The sequence below is a fragment of the Colletotrichum phormii genome (genome assembly GCF_030913505.1).
Source record: "Colletotrichum phormii strain CBS 102054 chromosome Unknown BDP81scaffold_5, whole genome shotgun sequence".
Taxonomy (NCBI): Eukaryota; Fungi; Ascomycota; class Sordariomycetes; order Glomerellales; family Glomerellaceae; genus Colletotrichum; species Colletotrichum phormii.
In genome coordinates, this window is record NW_026851447.1 from 292,379 (window position 1) to 310,582 (window position 18,204).

At 53.0% G+C, this 18,204-nt stretch overlaps 4 protein-coding genes across 4 annotated transcripts; 2 read left to right on the top strand and 2 right to left on the bottom strand.

Moving 5' to 3' along the window:
- Positions 1 to 5,004: 5,004 nt before the first annotated feature.
- On the top strand, positions 5,005 to 6,010 carry BDP81DRAFT_176343 (uncharacterized protein). The gene has a single exon (XM_060582216.1). It carries the CDS (start codon positions 5,181 to 5,183, stop codon positions 5,820 to 5,822), a length of 642 nt encoding a protein of 213 aa, XP_060447986.1. The 5' UTR covers positions 5,005 to 5,180; the 3' UTR covers positions 5,823 to 6,010.
- Positions 6,011 to 11,380: 5,370 nt separating this feature from the next.
- On the top strand, positions 11,381 to 12,151 carry BDP81DRAFT_420867 (uncharacterized protein). The gene has a single exon (XM_060589880.1). The coding sequence runs from the start codon at positions 11,800 to 11,802 to the stop codon at positions 11,971 to 11,973; it is 174 nt and encodes a 57-aa protein (XP_060447987.1). The 5' UTR covers positions 11,381 to 11,799; the 3' UTR covers positions 11,974 to 12,151.
- On the bottom strand, positions 12,130 to 12,969 carry BDP81DRAFT_420868 (uncharacterized protein). Its single transcript, XM_060589881.1, has one exon. The coding sequence runs from the start codon at positions 12,632 to 12,634 to the stop codon at positions 12,134 to 12,136; it is 501 nt and encodes a 166-aa protein (XP_060447988.1). The 5' UTR covers positions 12,635 to 12,969; the 3' UTR covers positions 12,130 to 12,133.
- Positions 12,970 to 15,429: 2,460 nt separating this feature from the next.
- On the bottom strand, positions 15,430 to 17,297 carry BDP81DRAFT_368977 (mitochondrial DNA replication protein YHM2). Its single transcript, XM_060586578.1, has 3 exons — positions 16,691 to 17,297; positions 15,834 to 16,506; positions 15,430 to 15,771 (listed from the first exon to the last, which is right to left on the bottom strand). The coding sequence occupies exons 1-3, from the start codon at positions 16,914 to 16,916 to the stop codon at positions 15,717 to 15,719; spliced, it is 954 nt and encodes a 317-aa protein (XP_060447989.1). The 5' UTR covers positions 16,917 to 17,297; the 3' UTR covers positions 15,430 to 15,716.
- Positions 17,298 to 18,204: the final 907 nt, after the last annotated feature.

The following is an 18,204-nucleotide window of genomic DNA, read 5'->3' on the forward strand; positions in this document are numbered from 1 at the left end:
ACAGTACGAATTGAGTTTGGCCTCGACGGTACCATTGGATTGGAGAACATGTGCACAGCATATTTGGGATACGGCGGCAATTGGGGCGAGCAATGGGGGAAAATGGCCGCAAGCAGACGAGAGAATTTCCCATGTGTGACGCGCAGGGCGATGCCGCGATTGATGAGTGAGATTTGTGAGCGCAAAAAAGCAAGCTTGGCACCAACACGGACCATGAGCCAAGCCAGTGTAATCTTGTGCAACACCACTTACAGAGTACACTACTTGACTTTGTCGTGGGCCTGGGCCTGAGCCTGAGCCTGAGCCTGGCGGGTTCTGAGGCTTCTTGGGTTGGATGATCTTGAATTTTCTATCCTATGCGCGCAGCACTGCACCGCATTCTTTTCCTTCTCTACTGAGCCATTGAGGTGCGATGCGGTTACGCGGATGGGATGGCACATGAGCAAAGCTCTCAGAGACAGAAGCTGGGACGTGCAAACACACCACAGACAGTCCTGGGATCCCTGCGTACATACTCGCATCCTCCTCTTGGTGATTGAGTGTTGCTCTCCAGACTCCCACACACACACACACACACACACACACACAAGCAGGTCAGTGCAGATTACAGTGCGAAAACAAGATGCACAAGATAATCTCGCAAGTAAACAAAGTACAGAGCCCCACATGGACTCGCCGGGCTACGGTTCCCAGGACCAGGTATCGTGCAGGTTTCCCAGGTGCAGACATGGGAGGAAGGCAGGTACCTGGGTAGAAGAAGTGGGCTGCAGGTGCAGTTTGTGGCCCAGATGTGGGAGCGAAGTGGGTATATCTCAAAGTGGGAAGGTGACCCAATTTTCGTTTTTTTTTCTTCCTTCCTCTGCGTGTCTGCTTCGACTAAGGCGTACTGGGCGAATTGGCTTCCTGCGCTACCACTTTTTTTTCTTCCCTCCGTTCCATCTCACTCATTGATCTGGCTGGCTCTCCCACGCCCCCGCCAATCCCAGGTTCGTCACTGGCTCGCTGACCATCGGTGATACCTCGCTCATCAACCGTGGATAGCAGAGCTCGAAAGCAAGCAGAAAAGTGTGCATGCCTTAGAAGTTTAGCACCACCTTTCCGCGCTCTTGTGGGGTCGCCGACATGTCGGGCAGGGTCAGAACCGCACATCCACACATCAGGCCAGGTACGTACAACCTTACACATCGCTACCTTGTCCTAGTGGTACCTTGTTCTGGTCTGACTATCAAGATGCCGCGAAAGCTAAGCGTATTTGTAGGTAATCCTCAGGTAAGTTCGTCTTCATGACCCCGTACCCGTTGACATCTGCTCATCCGTACCATTGCCTGCTTGCTGCTTCACTATTGGATTGCCCGATTGCTGAGTGTTTTTTTTTCTTTTTCTTTTTTCTAAAGGGTGCTTCCGCTTCGTTTCCTTCCTGGGGTCTCCGAAGCCGCCCAGGCATCGGGCAAATAGGAACAGAGGCTTGCGCGATTTTTCGAGCCGTTCCATGGCATCAAATGACGACACTGCTTCCCAGGGCCCAAACACGACAACGACAGGCGAGCCGCGACAGACAGACAGACAGGCCGGGCATGGACCGTGGACGTCCATGGATTAGTCGTCGTCTTCGTCGTCGTCGGCTCTTGGTCTGTCTCGGGTTCGCCTGATGGAGCGTGCGCCGCTCTCCCCTACCCTTTCCCACTCTTCATTGCCGCAGTACGACGTGCGTGAACCGCACAAGCTTGGACGCCGCCGTGGAATCTTCTTGGTGGATGGATGAGTGGATGAATGGACGACAACGCTGGCGGTCAGCACATACAACAACGAGTACGGATACAACCGGCGCATGTCTCTCTTCCCAACGGCCATTAAGTGCCTCATTCGGGTCAATTGGAACAAGACGACGCCAATTGGCGCACTGGACCGCTTCCAAGTTCCACGAGAATCGTTCCGCCCGGCGGTCGCGGATTGCAGTTTTTCTCTCCGTGTAATTGCAGTGGCACTCTCACCACACGCATCAGTCATCAAGCCACGGCGGATAACATGCCGCACTTCCAACGCGGCTTGCTAGGAGTCTAGGACTTGCCAGGAAGCAGGTAGGCATGGTGTAAGGCAAGTACGTACTTGGTATGAATTGTGCAAGATCAGACAATTAGAGTACGTATCTTCCTTGACTATTGTCGACATGGGATATTGCACACCCCCACACAGTTCCTAACGCTGAGCAACGGTACGGCCCTTTTTCTCTATCATCCAGGACTCCAAGGTAAGTGGATCACAACAAGCTTTTGGCCCTCCAAATTTCGCTGCCAGTCATGAGCTTCGACGTTGGGGGACCTACCCTGCTGTTCGTGATTGAGCTTTGACGGGCTGTCTGCTCTGGGGGGGGCTGGGAACCGTCACCGACCCTGCGAGGTTGTTGCCAATCGACCAATCAAAGCGTTATCAGGGAACGGCCCTTTCAAACTTTTCCCCCCATGCTCGGCGTTGCCAGTTTCTAGTAAGCACCGTGTGTGCACTGTCTCAGCGTCATACCTGCTCTTTTCTTTCATCGTTTGCTTTCAAATGGGAGTTGCGACAGAGCCGAGAAGTCACGCCTGAGCCGGACCAGACTGGCAAATGGTGACTGCCTCGCTCTTTCCAAGACAGAGCCGGGGAGTCAGGGACGGCAAGGTGACCATTGCTGGAGGTACCTTACCTAAGGTACCTACTGTACCTTAAAGTAAGGTGCTCCGTAAGGCAGGCAGGCCCGGGTAAAGCGGCCTTGCCTTTACCGCCGGATGCGGTACGTACCTTACCGGCCGAACCTCACCCATCTCAATCTGTCATCGTCTCAATTTTCCTTTTCTCGCCCGATGGAATGCATCAATCATCAGGCATCTTGTTCTGCAACGAGACGAAAGCGCGTACCTGTGCAAGCAGCAGCGTCCGCGGCATTCGCATTCCTCGCCATCCAACCAGAGAGGTTGCCTCTTCTGAATTCGGCACTTCGGCCAGTGCCCTTGAACGCTAGACATGACGGACATCCCGTTCCTCCTCGGGGCATTTTCGCTGCCAGCAGCGCCATGGAAGACACCAAGAAACAGTCTAGGTCTATTCGTACAGACGTTGTTCGAGACACTCCAGTCTCCGGGATCCGGACATGCGTGCAGACAACTCACGCAGTCGACGGATACCTTTTCCATCTCGCGACTTTACCGGACATGCAGCTTTTGCAAGCTACCCGCCGCTATCATCCCGCCCTACTGCAACACTCTTGCAATTTGCATTAGGCTTCTGGAGCGGCTAATCCGCAACGACTTGGTCTTGTCTACATCCGTGCTAGGGCAATCGTCGGCAGCACCACTCGTCCCGCTAACATCTCCCGTCCTTCACACAGGTCAATCCGTCAAATCGGGTCCTCCACATTATCACGTCCACTCTTGAGCCTGAATCACTCTTCTGCCGTTGAAACTGGGCGACACAGACGTAGCATTCCGCTTAGAATACGCGTGCCAGCGCCCGTCGGCTGTCCAAAGCTGTTTTTGGCGGATACCCTAAGCATCGAACTTCGACTTACTACGTACAAGTTACGTATGGCCCAGCCATGCCCTGTCGCTTTTCCCCAAAGTTCCGATAGGAATACCTTACGGATACCTTGGTGGTCCAGTATGGGGAAGCTAGCTACGGGTACCGTGTGGTGCGTATCCGTACCCGTACAGTACCCCCTTCGAGCCGCCTACCTTACCGTCTCTCTCTCTCCACAACGAATGCCTCCCGTGGCTCCATGGCAGCGCAACCCTGCTGTGGGAAGAGACTCAGTGACCGCCTCCATCCTCAAGGCTTCGCAAAGAACTCGGGGGACTTCAAGGGCGCTCTCCAGGGCCAAGAATGCGACTCTGTCTAGTCGGTAAGCTCTGGTCTGGCTCTGCCCCATGACGGAGAAACACGGTATTTGGAAGCTCGACACAGTCTGGGTCCTGCAGCAAGACGCCGATATGTTTTACTGTCCGAAAGCACGATACTGGAGCGATTTGGCTTCGATCCCTTGTCTCCTTCTATGCTGACGGAGAATAGTCTCGAAGAGCTAGTACGAATTATCCACGTTGTGTTCGTGACAGTCAGGTACACGCTCCGGGTAGGATATCCACTGTTCACCGCACGTCGCCTGCATACAGGGACCCCGATGTTGGCGGGAGAGAAAAAAACTCTCGCTGGATATTTCTTCGCACCTTGTTAATCGGTCCTCAAGCACACGGACCCCACGGATACTCGACTGACAGAATTGCCCTGTGCTGAGCTGAAGTCTGGCGGATGGATCACGAACCAGAATCGACACCGGTGGCCGGGTCGGGATTCCACTGATCTTACTGCTCCCAACTCCTCCGAGGCTGACCGCTGGCGCCTCTACGTCATAGCGACTGGGGCGGCTCTCGTCAGATGGTCTTCCTCTTACTCAGTGACCCTCGCCGTTCCGGCCGATCCGTTACCGCTCATCGCTTTCGCATCGACCTCCGATCGTGACAGGCCGTAGAGTGGTTAATCGACGCCTCTTCCTCGACCTCGCCAGTGCTCGCCTTCGCCTCTCGCAACCGCGGGAGCTGACGTGCTGACGTAAGCTTGCTGAGTGTTCCCCCCAAGCTGATCGACGCTACAACGGTTTCTCCGTACGAGGCGCGCCTCGCCAAAAACCAGTTCTCGTTGGCGTTGGAGCTTGGGATCGGAGCCGTGTCGGTCAGTGTTCGGCCTCGCCGTCGAGGAGGCCGGGGGACCCATAATGCACAAAGCGGTCGGTGGCCTTGGCCATTTTGCCTTCCAAACTCTAGACGTCCGAACCGCCTGACCGTTTCCTCGCCCGGCTGCCATCCACGGTGCCACGCAAAGGGTGGTGGCCCAGCTCGCCGATACTGAAACCACTCACCGAGATTCGAGCACGGTCTGCCCGGCTTCTTCCACCATCCCAGCCTGCCAGGCCTTGCCACGGACGACGCCCGGGCCTGCCTGAAGCCCGGGTGTTTGGTCCTGTCCTTGGACCGGATGACAGAACCTGTCGAGCAACCTGGACGGTTGGAGCCTGGAGAAAACTCGCGCTCGGCTGGCCAAAGCTCGCTATTGTCCTCGTGAGCTCCCCGTGGAGACTGGATACTCTCGGCGCTCACTCACCGTCTTTGTGTTCTTGGTCGTGACTCTTAGCAAAGAGGCATGCTGAGCCGCCCACAATGAGCCATTTAAAACCTCGCTATCAGATTGGACAGTCGGCGCCTCGTCCAACGTTGATCTGGGCCATCTTGGGGGCATGCCGCATCTCTGCACCACTACCCACCATTGCAGTCCTCGGAAATGGCCCCGGTTACCCCCTCCCGGAATCGTGCATCGAATCGCCCGTACAGATACACCTGCACTGTGCCTCCACTCCCGCGTTCTATCGAGTGCGGGGATTTGACGGCCCTGATTCTCCTGCGCTTGCTACCATTCTAACGTGCGTGGAAGAAGCCTCATTCTGCTGCCGTTCGAGTCTACAGTCCCTCCTTCCGAGTCAGTCGGATCTAGCAAAGTTGGAGAAGGATGGGGGTCTTCAACGAATCGACGCCTCCAGAGTCTTGGCCGTCGATGACATGCGCTTTCTGGCACACAATGATATGCGGCTTTTTTACCCCAATGTCGCCTCGTTTGGCAGCTCTAAGACAAGGCCATTTCCAAGTATAGTTGATCCTTCTTGGCTCACGAGTACAGCCCGCAATCTTCCTCTGGGCCGTGTGAGGTCAAGACTCGAAAGATTGAGCGAGAAAAGGGCCAACGGAATCGGAGGGTCCATTCTCGTGGCATCGTCGTACCGATTCCATCTTGGAGGGGAAAGTTGAACCCAAAGTCTTGGCCAGCGACCTGGGCCCTGGGGACCTTGGCTTTCTACCAACCTCCCAAAGACAGTGCGGGTGCTTGTACGGAGTGCGAGTCTACCATTTGACAGCTCTTCGGGATAGGTACTTGAGCTCTAGTTCGATCCTTCTTCACAGTACGGATACCAGTCTACAGATGCTAGTCACGCCAGTCTACGAACTATGATTTTACGAATTTGTTTGCACGTAATAAGATGTAGGGATCGGCCACAGCAAAGGGTCGGTCGAGCTAGGCCACGAATCCCGACTCAACTGCAAAACTATCGGCCATGGGTACTCGCGACGCCGTTTCCCCCAGCGCTCGGCACACTGAAAGCCGCTCCACGTCGCGCATCCTCTACTATGTAAGCTCGAGGAGTCTAGTGTAGGGTCGGGGTGAGACTTCTGGACCCAAGGCCCGGCCGTGTAGCTTGCTGCTTGGGTGATTGGTTCCTATCAGTCTACGGCCTGTGAGTGACAAGACCAAACAACCGTCTCCGGAGCCGATGGGCTTGTCGGCGGGGATTACTGAGTACTGACAGACAACGGTGGAGCGACCCCCGGATCGATAACGCACAATATTGGACGTGGATGGGACTTTCACTCGAGTCACCATGTTACAGCTTGCCAGGCCTTTTTCGTCTCGTTGCGACATCATACACTGGTTGCTAATGCCAACAAGTGACAAGAAAGGCAAGCACTGGACGCAAGAAAGGTCTAATTGATGGCGCGTAGAACCCTGTCAGAAGAGGGCACGGTTGGCATGCTCACTCATTTGCATCATGGCACCGTCTGCGTCGATAAACCCTGGTATTTTCGGACATTAAGCTGTGGATGAGATGGGTACCATCACGTTTGTTTACATCCCCATCACCACAGGGGCTGCCAGCACAGGCCAGATAGGGTTTGGTCTGGAGCTCGTGTCAAATTTCGATTTGGCTTAATAAGCTGAAGTCGATTATGAGTCTGCCGATTTCCCGCATCATTTCATCCGATTGAAATTGCTCAATGCGTTCTGCCTCCACGACAGACGTCATCCCAAGTCACAGGGCTGTTCCAACTTCCATCGGGATGAATGTGGATTTGAAGCAAATGTCAAGATATGGGGAATTGCGACCATGTACAACATAGCGAATAGCTGCATTTCGCCAAAACCTCGTACCTGAAGGATCCGTCTAGCTGCAGCTGCGGCCAAGACGCTTCGAAAAGTTCCGGAAGCATTAGCAAGAATGGAATGCTGTCAGACCTAAGACCGTCAACCAGCGCAGATATGCGGCCTGAGTCTGCGGCCAGGGTTGATCCGTCCATCGTCGAAAGTCGGCACGACGTGCTTGACTCGACCCGACTCGCTACGGCGCTGCGGCGCGACATCGCCAGCCATCTCATTTTCTTCCCTTGTCGGTAATGGAACGTCAAGGATAGCATACAGCATCGCATCGAGGCGGCTGATTGCTGTCTACGAGGTCGCATGCGTACTACATGGCAGAGGTCGAGAGTGAGACTACGTCTTGGGGTAGCAGCTGGGCGAGGGCCTGAAACAGACCAATGAAGGTGAAACCTGAACCAAGAAGAAGAAGAAAAGCCTGCAACTGGACAGCGTAATTCTTTGTCGTTGACAATCTGAATCTGCCCTTGGTTCGCAGTTCGCTAACCAGTCAGAGATGAACGTACAACGTCGAATCTTGAAAAACCCAGCAACCTTGGAAGCGTACAGGGCAGGCCAACCCGGGCGAGTCTGGTTGGGTCTCTGGGATAAGCCGGGCATGCTCTTACGAGAGACCAAAGCACCGGGAAACATCTGGTGACATTCCACACGGCACTTCGTCATCAAGCGGTGAGGGTTCATCAATGATAGTGGCCCTGGCTCCCTGTGACGGCGCTGCGTGGAGTTGCCGTTGGCTAACGATTACGGGCCGTTTCTTGCTTCGGTCCATTATCATGGGCCATGGGCGTCGTCTCTTTACTCGATAGGATCAAGGGATGCCGGCGACCGCGCCCGTTACTACGAGTAACTAAGAGAAAACGGCAAAGGAGACGAGTCAGTGGCTGACTGGCTCCTCTGATTATGGTCTTATGGCCCAGAGTTCCCGCTCCAGCATCTTGCCCGGGAACAGACCCGGTTTCTTTCGTGGTGCGTGCCGCGGTTTCCTGGGCCTTGCTCTTAAGGCGTCCCGTCTTAAGGAGCCCCATCGTGAAGCGTTAGACCGGGCAGTCTCCGTTGATCAGTCGGAAGGGTTCAGTTGGGTTCTATGGGCTCATGGAGGAGGACCGGCGATTGGCACGCCAATCCACTCCCGGAACTGATCATGCATTCTAGGGCAATACGGAGCCGAACCCTCTTTACGCGCTGCTTGGCTGGATGAATCTTTGCGGTTTGATTGGGGTCTCCATCTGTCGACTTTGAGCCGCGGCAATCCTGCAGATGCTCCAGTGTCCTGCAGAGATATCCGGTACAGGAACAGGACACTAACGGAGCTTCGCTCGACTAAACCGCAGTCACTCACGATGTTTTTCCCCACATGCCGCCAGCGATGCAGCCAGCACGCCAACGGCCAACAGGCAGAGGGCCACAGGAGACAGAGAATTGAAGCATTGGAACAACAGCAGCAGGGCTAGCAGCACCAACATAACCCGCCCGTCCGCCCGCCCTCCGTTGGTGCGTGTCCGCTTTCCGCCCTTCTAGAAGCCATGTTGAAAGCGGGTTGCGGCGGCATGGAGAGGGATGACCGCTGCGGCCACCAATTGCGATCACCTACCTAACTCTGCCAACTTACTTACCGCCTTGCCCGTCTAGACAACCCACAACACCACAGGTGGTTATCCCCGGGGGAGGGTACTGCTGGCAGCCGGGCGGGCACCGTGGCCTTGCAAGTTGGACCGGCGGCGGGCTGTGGGGACCGAGTTAGGTATGATTTACTGATTATTAGGTGTCATGCAAGTGACCAACCGCTAGAGATCGGGTCGAATTTTCGGGCGGAACGCTGTGAAACCGCCATGGCTTTTACCTTTCCCGGGGGTGTGCAACCTGGAGCCTGGAGGTCTCTGGCCTAGAAGTGGTGGTGGTCGCTGGGTGTTATTGTGTTGTTGTTTATTTGTCGTGAACTGGGGGCACTATTGACTGTTTTCTTGGCTCTCCACGGCAACAGGGGAAACCCCAACCTCTTCAGGAAAGCCGCCGAGGGCACGCCTAATCTACGCTCGCCTGGGCCTAGCGGTCAGACACCGGTTCGGTTGTGGCTTCTTTGAAGACGTTGGGGTCAATTTGCGACGACACTCGATCGACTTTCGACCTTGCACCTCTCCCTCGAGTCCATATCGCCCCGATTTGCGATTGTCACAGGGTCTGGACGACTGCCAGACTGCGTACAGTGCAATTGTTGAACTTTTGAATTACTGGCTGGCTGATCTGCACCTTTTTTTCTTTTCTTTTCTTTTGCGTGCTCGGGGTCATGAACATGAAATACGGGGAAGGCCAAGCCCACCGGTCGCAGATTGGCAACGATTGGCGACCATTAGCAACCGCTGATCCAAGTTGCGATATGACGGGAAAATAAGACAGATAAGCTTCGCACAGGTAAAGAAAAAATCTCTTCAAGCTCTCCCGCGCCACAGATGAGAAGGGAGGACAAGGGAATTCCCCTTCTCTCTGCGAGTGAAAGACAGTTGCTGTTAAAACAATAAACATGGCGACTATCTTCAACATTTGCCTAGGTACGCTGGTTGTGTCCAATTGTTGGATGAAACGGCGGAGAGCTCTCTCTGCATAGCAGAATGCACAGCCGACCCTTTCATCCGGTCTTTTTTGTTTCCTCTCTCTTTCTCTCTCGTGAATCACTCCTTTGCCCTCGTGGCATCTCTATCTAGACCGTTTCCATTTTATGCGTTTCGTTTTGTTTCTTTCATGCCTGACGCGTTTCGAGTTTCATTGATATTGCGGGGTGGGTTGTAGAATAAGGGAGGGATGAGCATGTCATGTCATGTCACACCTGTCTGTACACAGTGTCTCTACGAATACTTACCACGTTCGGTGTACGGTAAAAGCGTGCTGCTCTTTTCTCCGTCCCAAGCTTGTTATTGAAAGGCAAGCCCAAGATAAAAGTAGGGATGAAAATTTTTGTAGTTTGGGCAGAAATGAATGTATGTGCTTCGAGCCCGTGGTATTTTCATGGCATTTCTCGACAAGAGGCAGTAAAGAGTTTTTGGACAGGTAGGAGTGGGACTTTTTTTTTTTTTTTGGAGGTTTTTATTTTTATTTTTTCTCTTTCTCAGTGGACTGTCACATGTGTAGGGAGTTTCGAATCCGACTGGCCGGACTTAACTTGGTCGATTGATTCACACGTGCAGCTGTGTCCTTGAACTCTCGAGGTGGAGATTGCTTACGAGCGCATTGATGCGGGAATCCCATGTGGTGTTGTTACCTTGTAATCAGCCCTGCGCTTCTTCAGCGCCGTCTTTTCTCTTATGATACGTCTTACTTGGAAGGGGTGTGGTCAGTGAAGGTTCGGGCGAGGGAGACGTGGTCAGGTTGGTAGATATCAAGGGGTGCTCCGAGCGGAAGGGATCGCGGTCTTGAGTACGTGATCTGTCGTCCGATATCTGGGGGGCAGACTTTTTCGTACCTAGTTGGTTGTAGCCGGTTTTCCCTTTTTTTTTCCCCTTCGTATCAGTCAGCCCAACGCATGTGAGGCGTGTGTAAATCGGATGGTTGAGGCTGTGGCTGTACGCAGCCATTTTGCTAGGGAGCTCATCAAGGTTTGGAAAGTAATCCACGGTTGTTGTTTTTTTTCGGATTCGCGAATGCGAAATTCCTGGGAGCGAGAGGCTTCGGGCTTTTTGTTTTTTCGTAATTGTGTTTTTTTTTTTTTACTTTGTGGCTCTGGCGAGGCTGAAGATGCTGTGCGGCTGTGCTCGAGTGCGTGTAAGTCGAACCCTTGGGGCTGCCGGGGGGGAACGATTGAACGAGATGAGACGAGCAATCATCAGGATCCGAATCGTCGGTATTTGAGCATTGAGATGTGATGGGTGATTATGTTGACGGACTTGAAGAAATGGAAAGAATACCTCTGGACAACTGGTATCGTGGGTCATGTGAGAGAGGACTCGGGAGACTTTCGTCGTTGGCATGAGGATCGTATTTGCCCAGCGATCTAGCCCCTTTTCTTTTCAATAGTGATGAAAAGTTGTGAAGACAAGTCTGAGGTCTTGACGTTATTCAGCGAGGGTTTCCCATTCTTGCTTTGCTTGAGAGTACGAAACCTTGACTGGCGATACGCAAAGCAGGATATAGGGCCTCGCATAACTGATGATATGTTGGTCAAATCACTATCGCATCTTCTACGGCTGCCTTCTTGGACAATTCGTAACCTTGATGTCTTTCTCAAATTCCGTGCTTGAACCGGCGGTCGGAAGGGGGGGGGGTTGGAACCCGCCACAACATGTTTAGAATTCAGCATTGATGCCTCCCTTGGTTCGCACGTATTTCGAGTCCCATGTGATCTAGAGAGCCGCGGGATACTCAGTTCATACAGAAAGGCGTTTGCGAGCAACTAATGAAGGTGGGTTGGGGGTTGAAATCTTGGTACAGTCGCAAGAAGGACTCCGCGAGATTTTGCTTGGTTTGATTCGGACGGACGTTCAAAGGAGAGATCACTTTATCTTGCCTAGCCTCAAGGCGAAACGTGTATATTACACATTCATAGCAGCTATCAAAAGTTTCTAGGCTTCCCCAGGGGAAACGGCCTCTGATACCGACATGTTTTGATCCTCTAGAGGACTCGTCCGTGTTAAACCAGGCAAGTTGTGAGTATGAGCTCCTCTAACTCTGCCTTGCCAAACTGACCACTAATTCCAGCAAGCCCTTTCCAGATAAAAGTTTGTCACAAATTGCTCATTTCAAGGCTTCCTTCCAACCTGTGATTTTTCCATTTGTAGTGACTATTGGCCTAGGCTTTGTTGTCTCCGAATGGGCTACATGGGGCCCACGCCAATGACCTTTGGGCTGTTATCAACATATAGGAGACTGCACATAATCAGTATCGAGGCGGAAAGATATGACGAGGCTCTCTTGATGAGAAATCTCGTCAAGCAGTCCGCTAAAGATATGGAAGTTACAAATCGAAAAGAAGCCACGAAGTGAACAATTATTAAGCCCCCTCAGGGGACGGCAATATCAACCTCCCACCTCCTACCCACATGATATCTGCTCAATAGCATCACCACCTGCTCCCCGAGTTCTCTCGTCGTATGCTGTAAACCTTTCCAAAGGCCTCCTCTCTCCCACACACCACCCACCCCCCTTAAGCCTCCCCAAACGTCGGACGCTCCTTCTCATAAGGAAAGGGCAACTCAGGAAGATCCGCATACTCGTATTTTCCCTCGCCGCACCTCGACCGGCCCCAAATGTTGCCGGTGCTCTCGTACCAGGCCGAGTCGACAGCGGCGGCGGGGCAGGAGGTGAACACGTCGAAGCTCCAATAGAGCCTCTTCTCCTGGATCGACTTGTCGCCGTGGTCCTCGCAGACGGTCCTGCTGGGCAGCGCGCACGCGATGTCGGTGCGCTTGAGGTTGTGCCAGAGGCGGTGGCAGATGTTGCTGACCTCTTCGTCGACGATGGCCGTCAGCTTGTAAGGGGTGATAAAGAGGTTGCCGTGGCCCATTTTGCAGGCGACTTGCTGCCACATGTGGGCTCTCTCGCGCGGCATGTTCATGGGGCCTTTGCCGCCTGGTTTGATGGCGGAGACGAGGGCCGCTGTCGAGGCGAGGAGGAGGAGGAGGAGGGAGGTGATTGGGGACTTCATGGCTTTTGATGAGTGGTTTGGGGCGGATATTTGGTTGAGTTGGTGAAGCTTTGTTCCCTTTTGATGTTGAGAATAGGAAAGGATGTGTAGAAGGTTCAGCTTGAAATGTAGAGATGGAACAAGTGGGCGAGTTGTTAGCTGATAAAGGGGAGCTTCTTTGCCATCCGGCTCTGAGGCAAGTGCCAGGAGAACGGAGAAGATGGTTTGATGACTGGAGGCGGTATTTTATCTCGTTGGACGACCAAGAGGGAGGAGGAACTTGTAGATGGCAAGCCAGTTGCCTGAATGATATATACTACCCGGACCTCATAAGATCCCGGCGAAGTTCAGGCAGAACCGGAGAATGGCTCCGGGAATTGCTCATGTTTCTCACGGATACCTTGTTATCTTCATGCATAAGAGCAACTAAGTGGTAAATAGTTTGGAGTAATAGAATGCAGGCCTGCCTATGAATATCCTGTAATGCCTTCCTAAAGGGGACTTCATCATGTGATGCCTGATCAAAGTTTTCCAAGGAGGCTCTCCAAGTTCGTTTCCACGATGACTTTAGGTCCTCCGTTTACCGGTAGAGTGGCCTGCCTTACAATGTTCCCTGCCTGAAATGGAAGAAACTTCGTAGGAGCAGAAGAAAAAAGGTATCAAGGTCAATATATCAACACTTTAGGAAGAGCAGTAGTATAAGCATACGGGGTGACTGACATGCAAGGTGGCATTCAGGATGTCAATACAAGATATACATCCGACTTCGGGACTGTTGTGGTTTCCCAACTCACACCCCTCCATGCATCAACATCTTCGCGACGCCTGGCCGGGACAGGTGGGCAGAGCTGTGCGGTATGATTCAGGGGAAGTAATGGCTGCCTTTCCTTACAATAGCCACCTAGAAGTGGCCACTTATTTTGATGTATGCATATGCGGTCTCGAGGCCAGTTTCCACTGCAATGGATGAATGGGCAGCAGACCTTTCTGGTCTCGTGTACAAGGTGGAGCATAAAGTTGGAGGGGAGCAGCCAGCGGGGGCTTTTCAAAGCCTCGAGACGATTGTTCATCTACTCTTGTATGGCCACAAACGTACCATGGTCCTCAGACTAAAGTTTGAGGTTCGTCAAAAAGAGAGATGAGCGAGTGAGGCCCCTCGACGTCACCTCTGTGAACCGTTCAGGTAGCAAGGTGACTTTTAGGGAGGCGTGTGGGGGAGGGAGGAGGCTGAACTTTTGCTCACGGAACCAAAGAAGGAACATGTAAGTCCCGAGCTTGGACCGCTTAGGGTTCCGAATGTCGGGGTAAGCGGTTCACCCTGATGGGTGACAATGCCGTCTTTGGAACATCCGTATGACGGCATGTATGGGGTAACAAGCCAACCCATCATCCAAGGTGAGAGGCCAGTAGGGATATCGTTGGCAGCTACTAGTGTCCCCTGACTATCCATCCGCCGTTTAAGTGACCTTTGGTATTCAGGGAAGCGTTACCTTTCTTCCCTAAAACTCCCCTCCTCCACTGCTTGATTTTCTTCAGTCTTTTGTTATCTATAGTGTACTTAAATAGCAAGTCACTTCTCGCCTTGCGTGCGTTCACCAAAGAACGATTTATGCTGGCCGATTTGTCTACCCAGTTGCGAGTCCATAACTCGGTCTTGAATATGTCTATGGCTGAGAGCTGTTGCAGAAAATGAGCCAATATATTGGTAGTCGCTATCGAGCACCGCCTTATGAGCAATAGGGCAGATAAAAGAAATAAATTTTGGTAGCCGCGTAGCTAGAAGAACAGCTCCATATCGATAACCGCGCCATGTCGCGGCTCAATTTCAGGATTGAATCAACTTTAGGTACCGTATCTTCCTCTTCTTGGGTCCGTGGCAGTTTTGAAGGCAAGAAAGAAAGGAAGTAAAAGACGGTTTGGCGCCCTGCAAACGGCCTTACCCACCTGCGTCCATTCACGAGGAATGGATGTGGCTACGCGTCTCCTTCCACATCCCGATTTAAGCAGTTCAATATACAATATTGAAGCCTCATGCTAGACGAGAGTTTATCGCCCTGCTGACGCGTACACCAAGACCAAGAGACCACCAGTGGAAGAAGGTAGGAAGGGCACAGTGTTAACGACATCCCACGCCTAGGTTATACAGCAAGTTCGCATGATTACACGCATGTTCATTTTCATCGACAGGAAACATATCGCTCCTGAGAATAAAGCCAACAGGGGATGGCTAGACCTTGCTTGGTAAAGATTCTACTACACAATTTCTTGACTTCAACCAAGTAGAAAAGGGCAGATCAAGCATCTCTCTCTCTCTCTCTCTCGCTTGACCTTTCCAGAGCCCGGCGTCTTCTCTTTACCCCCCCGGAAGTGGCACCGTCAGTAAGACTCCAAAGCTATCCCATCTTCTTCGACATCACTTCTGGTACTAGGTACACTGATAGAAGTAAGGTATCGTCAATGCAACGAAGAGGAGAGAGAGGGAAGGGGAGGACATGTTTTCACAAATACCACACAAGCGCCGTCAGATCCCCAGTGGGAAGGGAAGAACCACATTACCAGCGTCGACGATGCGTTTCAGCGGATGTGGATTCCCATCGAACCGCAGCCCGCGCGGCTATCGAACAAGCTTGATTTAATGTCCCCTCCCCCGGGCCACATCCGAACTCCCTTGCGCTCGGCCGGTCCGGGAGCCACCTTAGTCAACCTCATCCCGGACTTCGAGCGGACTTTATTCCGTACTGTGGATGGTGATGTATCTGTCTTTACTCCTGATCCACTTGCAACAAATCATCACGAATGACTAAGACAAAAGAGGGTCCACGAATCTTTTGTATATAGTTCCAAGGGCGCGAAGCGCAGCCCATAACGAGTAATCTCTAAGATAAGCATAAAGCCAGATGAAGAACAGATACAGACGCTGAGCCCCGGGGATGTCACTCGCACGGGGCCACGGCGGGGTTCATCCGTGATATCGGTACGGTAAGGTATGCTACAGCAGCTCCCCCACACGGAGTCCGCCTTTGACCAGGTTAGCCAGCCAGCCCCATCCTCAGTCCAACGACCTTTCCAGGTATTGGTATAGTTTCCCCCATGTAACGCCATCTTAATGCTTAGCCGTGACCTTGTCGCCGGTGAGCTTCTCGACGTAAGTCTTGGCCCTGTAGTTCCGAATGATTAGTTCTGCCCGTGTTGTGTAGTGAAAGAGGTGGGGGTAACTCACATATCACCCAAAGCAACCATGCAAATCGTCTGCCAAACGCCGAGACCAATACGAGGAGCAACACCACGGTAGAGACCAGAGACACCGTTGGTGGAGTAAATGTAACGGAAAGTGTTTCCGACCGTCATCTTCTTGGGTCGGTTGGGGTCTTCCTTCTTGCTCTGCATCTCGACGCGAATGACCTCGATGGGCTGGTTCCAGGCGGACAGACCACCACCGATACCGGAAGCAAGAATCTTCTCCCAGGCGAGGAGCTTCTCGCCCTCCTTCTTGCCTCTAAAGTCGCGGATACCCTGCTCGGCCAGACGAGAGAGACCGAAACGGGAACCCCAGTTGGTCATCTGGCGAATGGCGACGGCGTTGACACCCTTGTTGATGCCCTTGATACCCTCCTTGCGGTAGATACCCATGAAGGTCTGGAAGGTGCTGGGAGGCGGGACGCCAGTGGAGGCAACCTTGTGCTTGGTGATCTCGACCGTCTTCATGCAAGTGCAGAAACCCATGGTAGCATAGGCCTGAGCAACACCACCGGTAATACCACCGATGATGCCACCACCAAACTCGGAGGCGCCAGCGTTGCGTGCGTAGTACTCGGCTTCGGAGGCGACGAAGAGCAGGACAGCGCCCTTGGTGGAGGCTTCAATCCAGGCCCAGGGAATGAGACCCTGGTAGACTGTGAGGGAGGAGAAATGTCAGCGATGCTTGCTTGTGAGGTGATTTGTCTCCAGAGCTCCATCATCAAGCAATCGATGACCACCAAACGGGCGGCGATAAGCAGCTCGATTGACGGATTGATTTCCAGTCGTGATATTCGGGATTCGAGAATCATCATAATCGAGGAAGGGAGGTTTACTTACAACCAAAGACACCTCCACGACCCCAGATGCGGCCCAGGGCGGTGCCAAAGCCGTCGCCACGGTTGGCAGCCATGGTGGTCTTGACGACCTCGAGCGGCTGGCCAAGAGTGGTGACCTCGAACATGTTCAGACCGGCGCCCAACAGCAAGTTGGAGAACTTGACGGGCTTCTTCTCCAGCCTCTGGGGCTCCCCGATGGGGGCGGGCATAGTGGCGACGGCAACCATGGCTCTGCTACTTGTGATGACAGAAAGGGGCCCTGACCAAGGGAGGAGGGTGCTTCTTCGCGGGGGATGCGAGGTGCGGTGGGAGGTTTAATGGATGGTACGGGGTAGATGCTTGGGAATGGAGCCAAGCGAGGAATGGGGAAAATGCGGCAGGTTGCGGGATAAAAAAAGGGCTGGGAATGACCTCGGATATTCGAGCTGTGCTGGTTGGTGTTTCTCGGAAGAAGGCCGAGGTGCCAGGTGCTTTTGGAGAGATGTGTTCGTTCGAGAAATAGGCGCCCGGGGGACTGGACTGGTTTTGGTTTTAGTTCGGGGGGGAAGCCGTTCAGTGACAAGAAACAGAAGAAACAGAAGCAGGAGCTCTCCGTAACTGAGCGGACGTGGGAAGCAGGCGCCTTTTTGCACGTGGGAATTGGAGTGGATTGGGAAGGGAACAGTGAGCAAGGCAAGGCAGGGGTGTGCTACCTGAATGCTGGAAGCTCCTCAATTTTTTTGGTCCCAGCCCACCTCAGTCACTCCAGTCTCTTTGCTGAGCTTGGAACCGGGCCAACTTTTGACTCCATTGGACTTTTAGCCTTGGACTTGATCGGAAGACCGATCTGATAGCCCGAGTAGCACCTCGGACGACCTATTAGATGGTTCCTGGACGAGCACATGCGATACATTCGCCAGTCTACAGACAGAGTTGGACGCTTCAAAGTAACCAACCCTTGAAGCATAACGGGCGGCCGAGAGCCCCTTGTCTGCAGGCTCCCCCAATGGTTGTAGCAGCGTATGTAAGCTTGACTGGGCACATCATGTCTCCCGCCGGTACTTTAGAGCTGTAAGTACTCTGTATCCCTACTGGCAAGCGAAATATAGCACAGCTTTCTAGGCCGCTCGGAGAGTGTGTGACACGGAGATGGGAATGCGATAAAAGTGAGACGTGTACGCCCAGAACTTGAGACGATGCCGGCTGTCCAAGCATTGTTAGTAGACTTGACTCCCTTTTTTCCATCCCTCTCTCCCTGTGCATTGTACTGCTAAAAGACCTCATGTATATGCGCGCCTACCTTACGTTGGTTGACTACCAAGTAAATCTAGCTATTGGTAGGAAGGTAGGTAGCTCTGGAAGTAGGTAGAAGCTGTTGGCATGTACACATCCACTACAAGCAATCGCATCCAATGTCAGCTATCCATCGGGTACTTTTACGAGGATGGACTGCAGCAAGCCATTATTCCCTCGGCGGCTTACCTCACCTCACCTCATCTCAGATGATAAAGTACACATCAATTACAGCCACAGCTT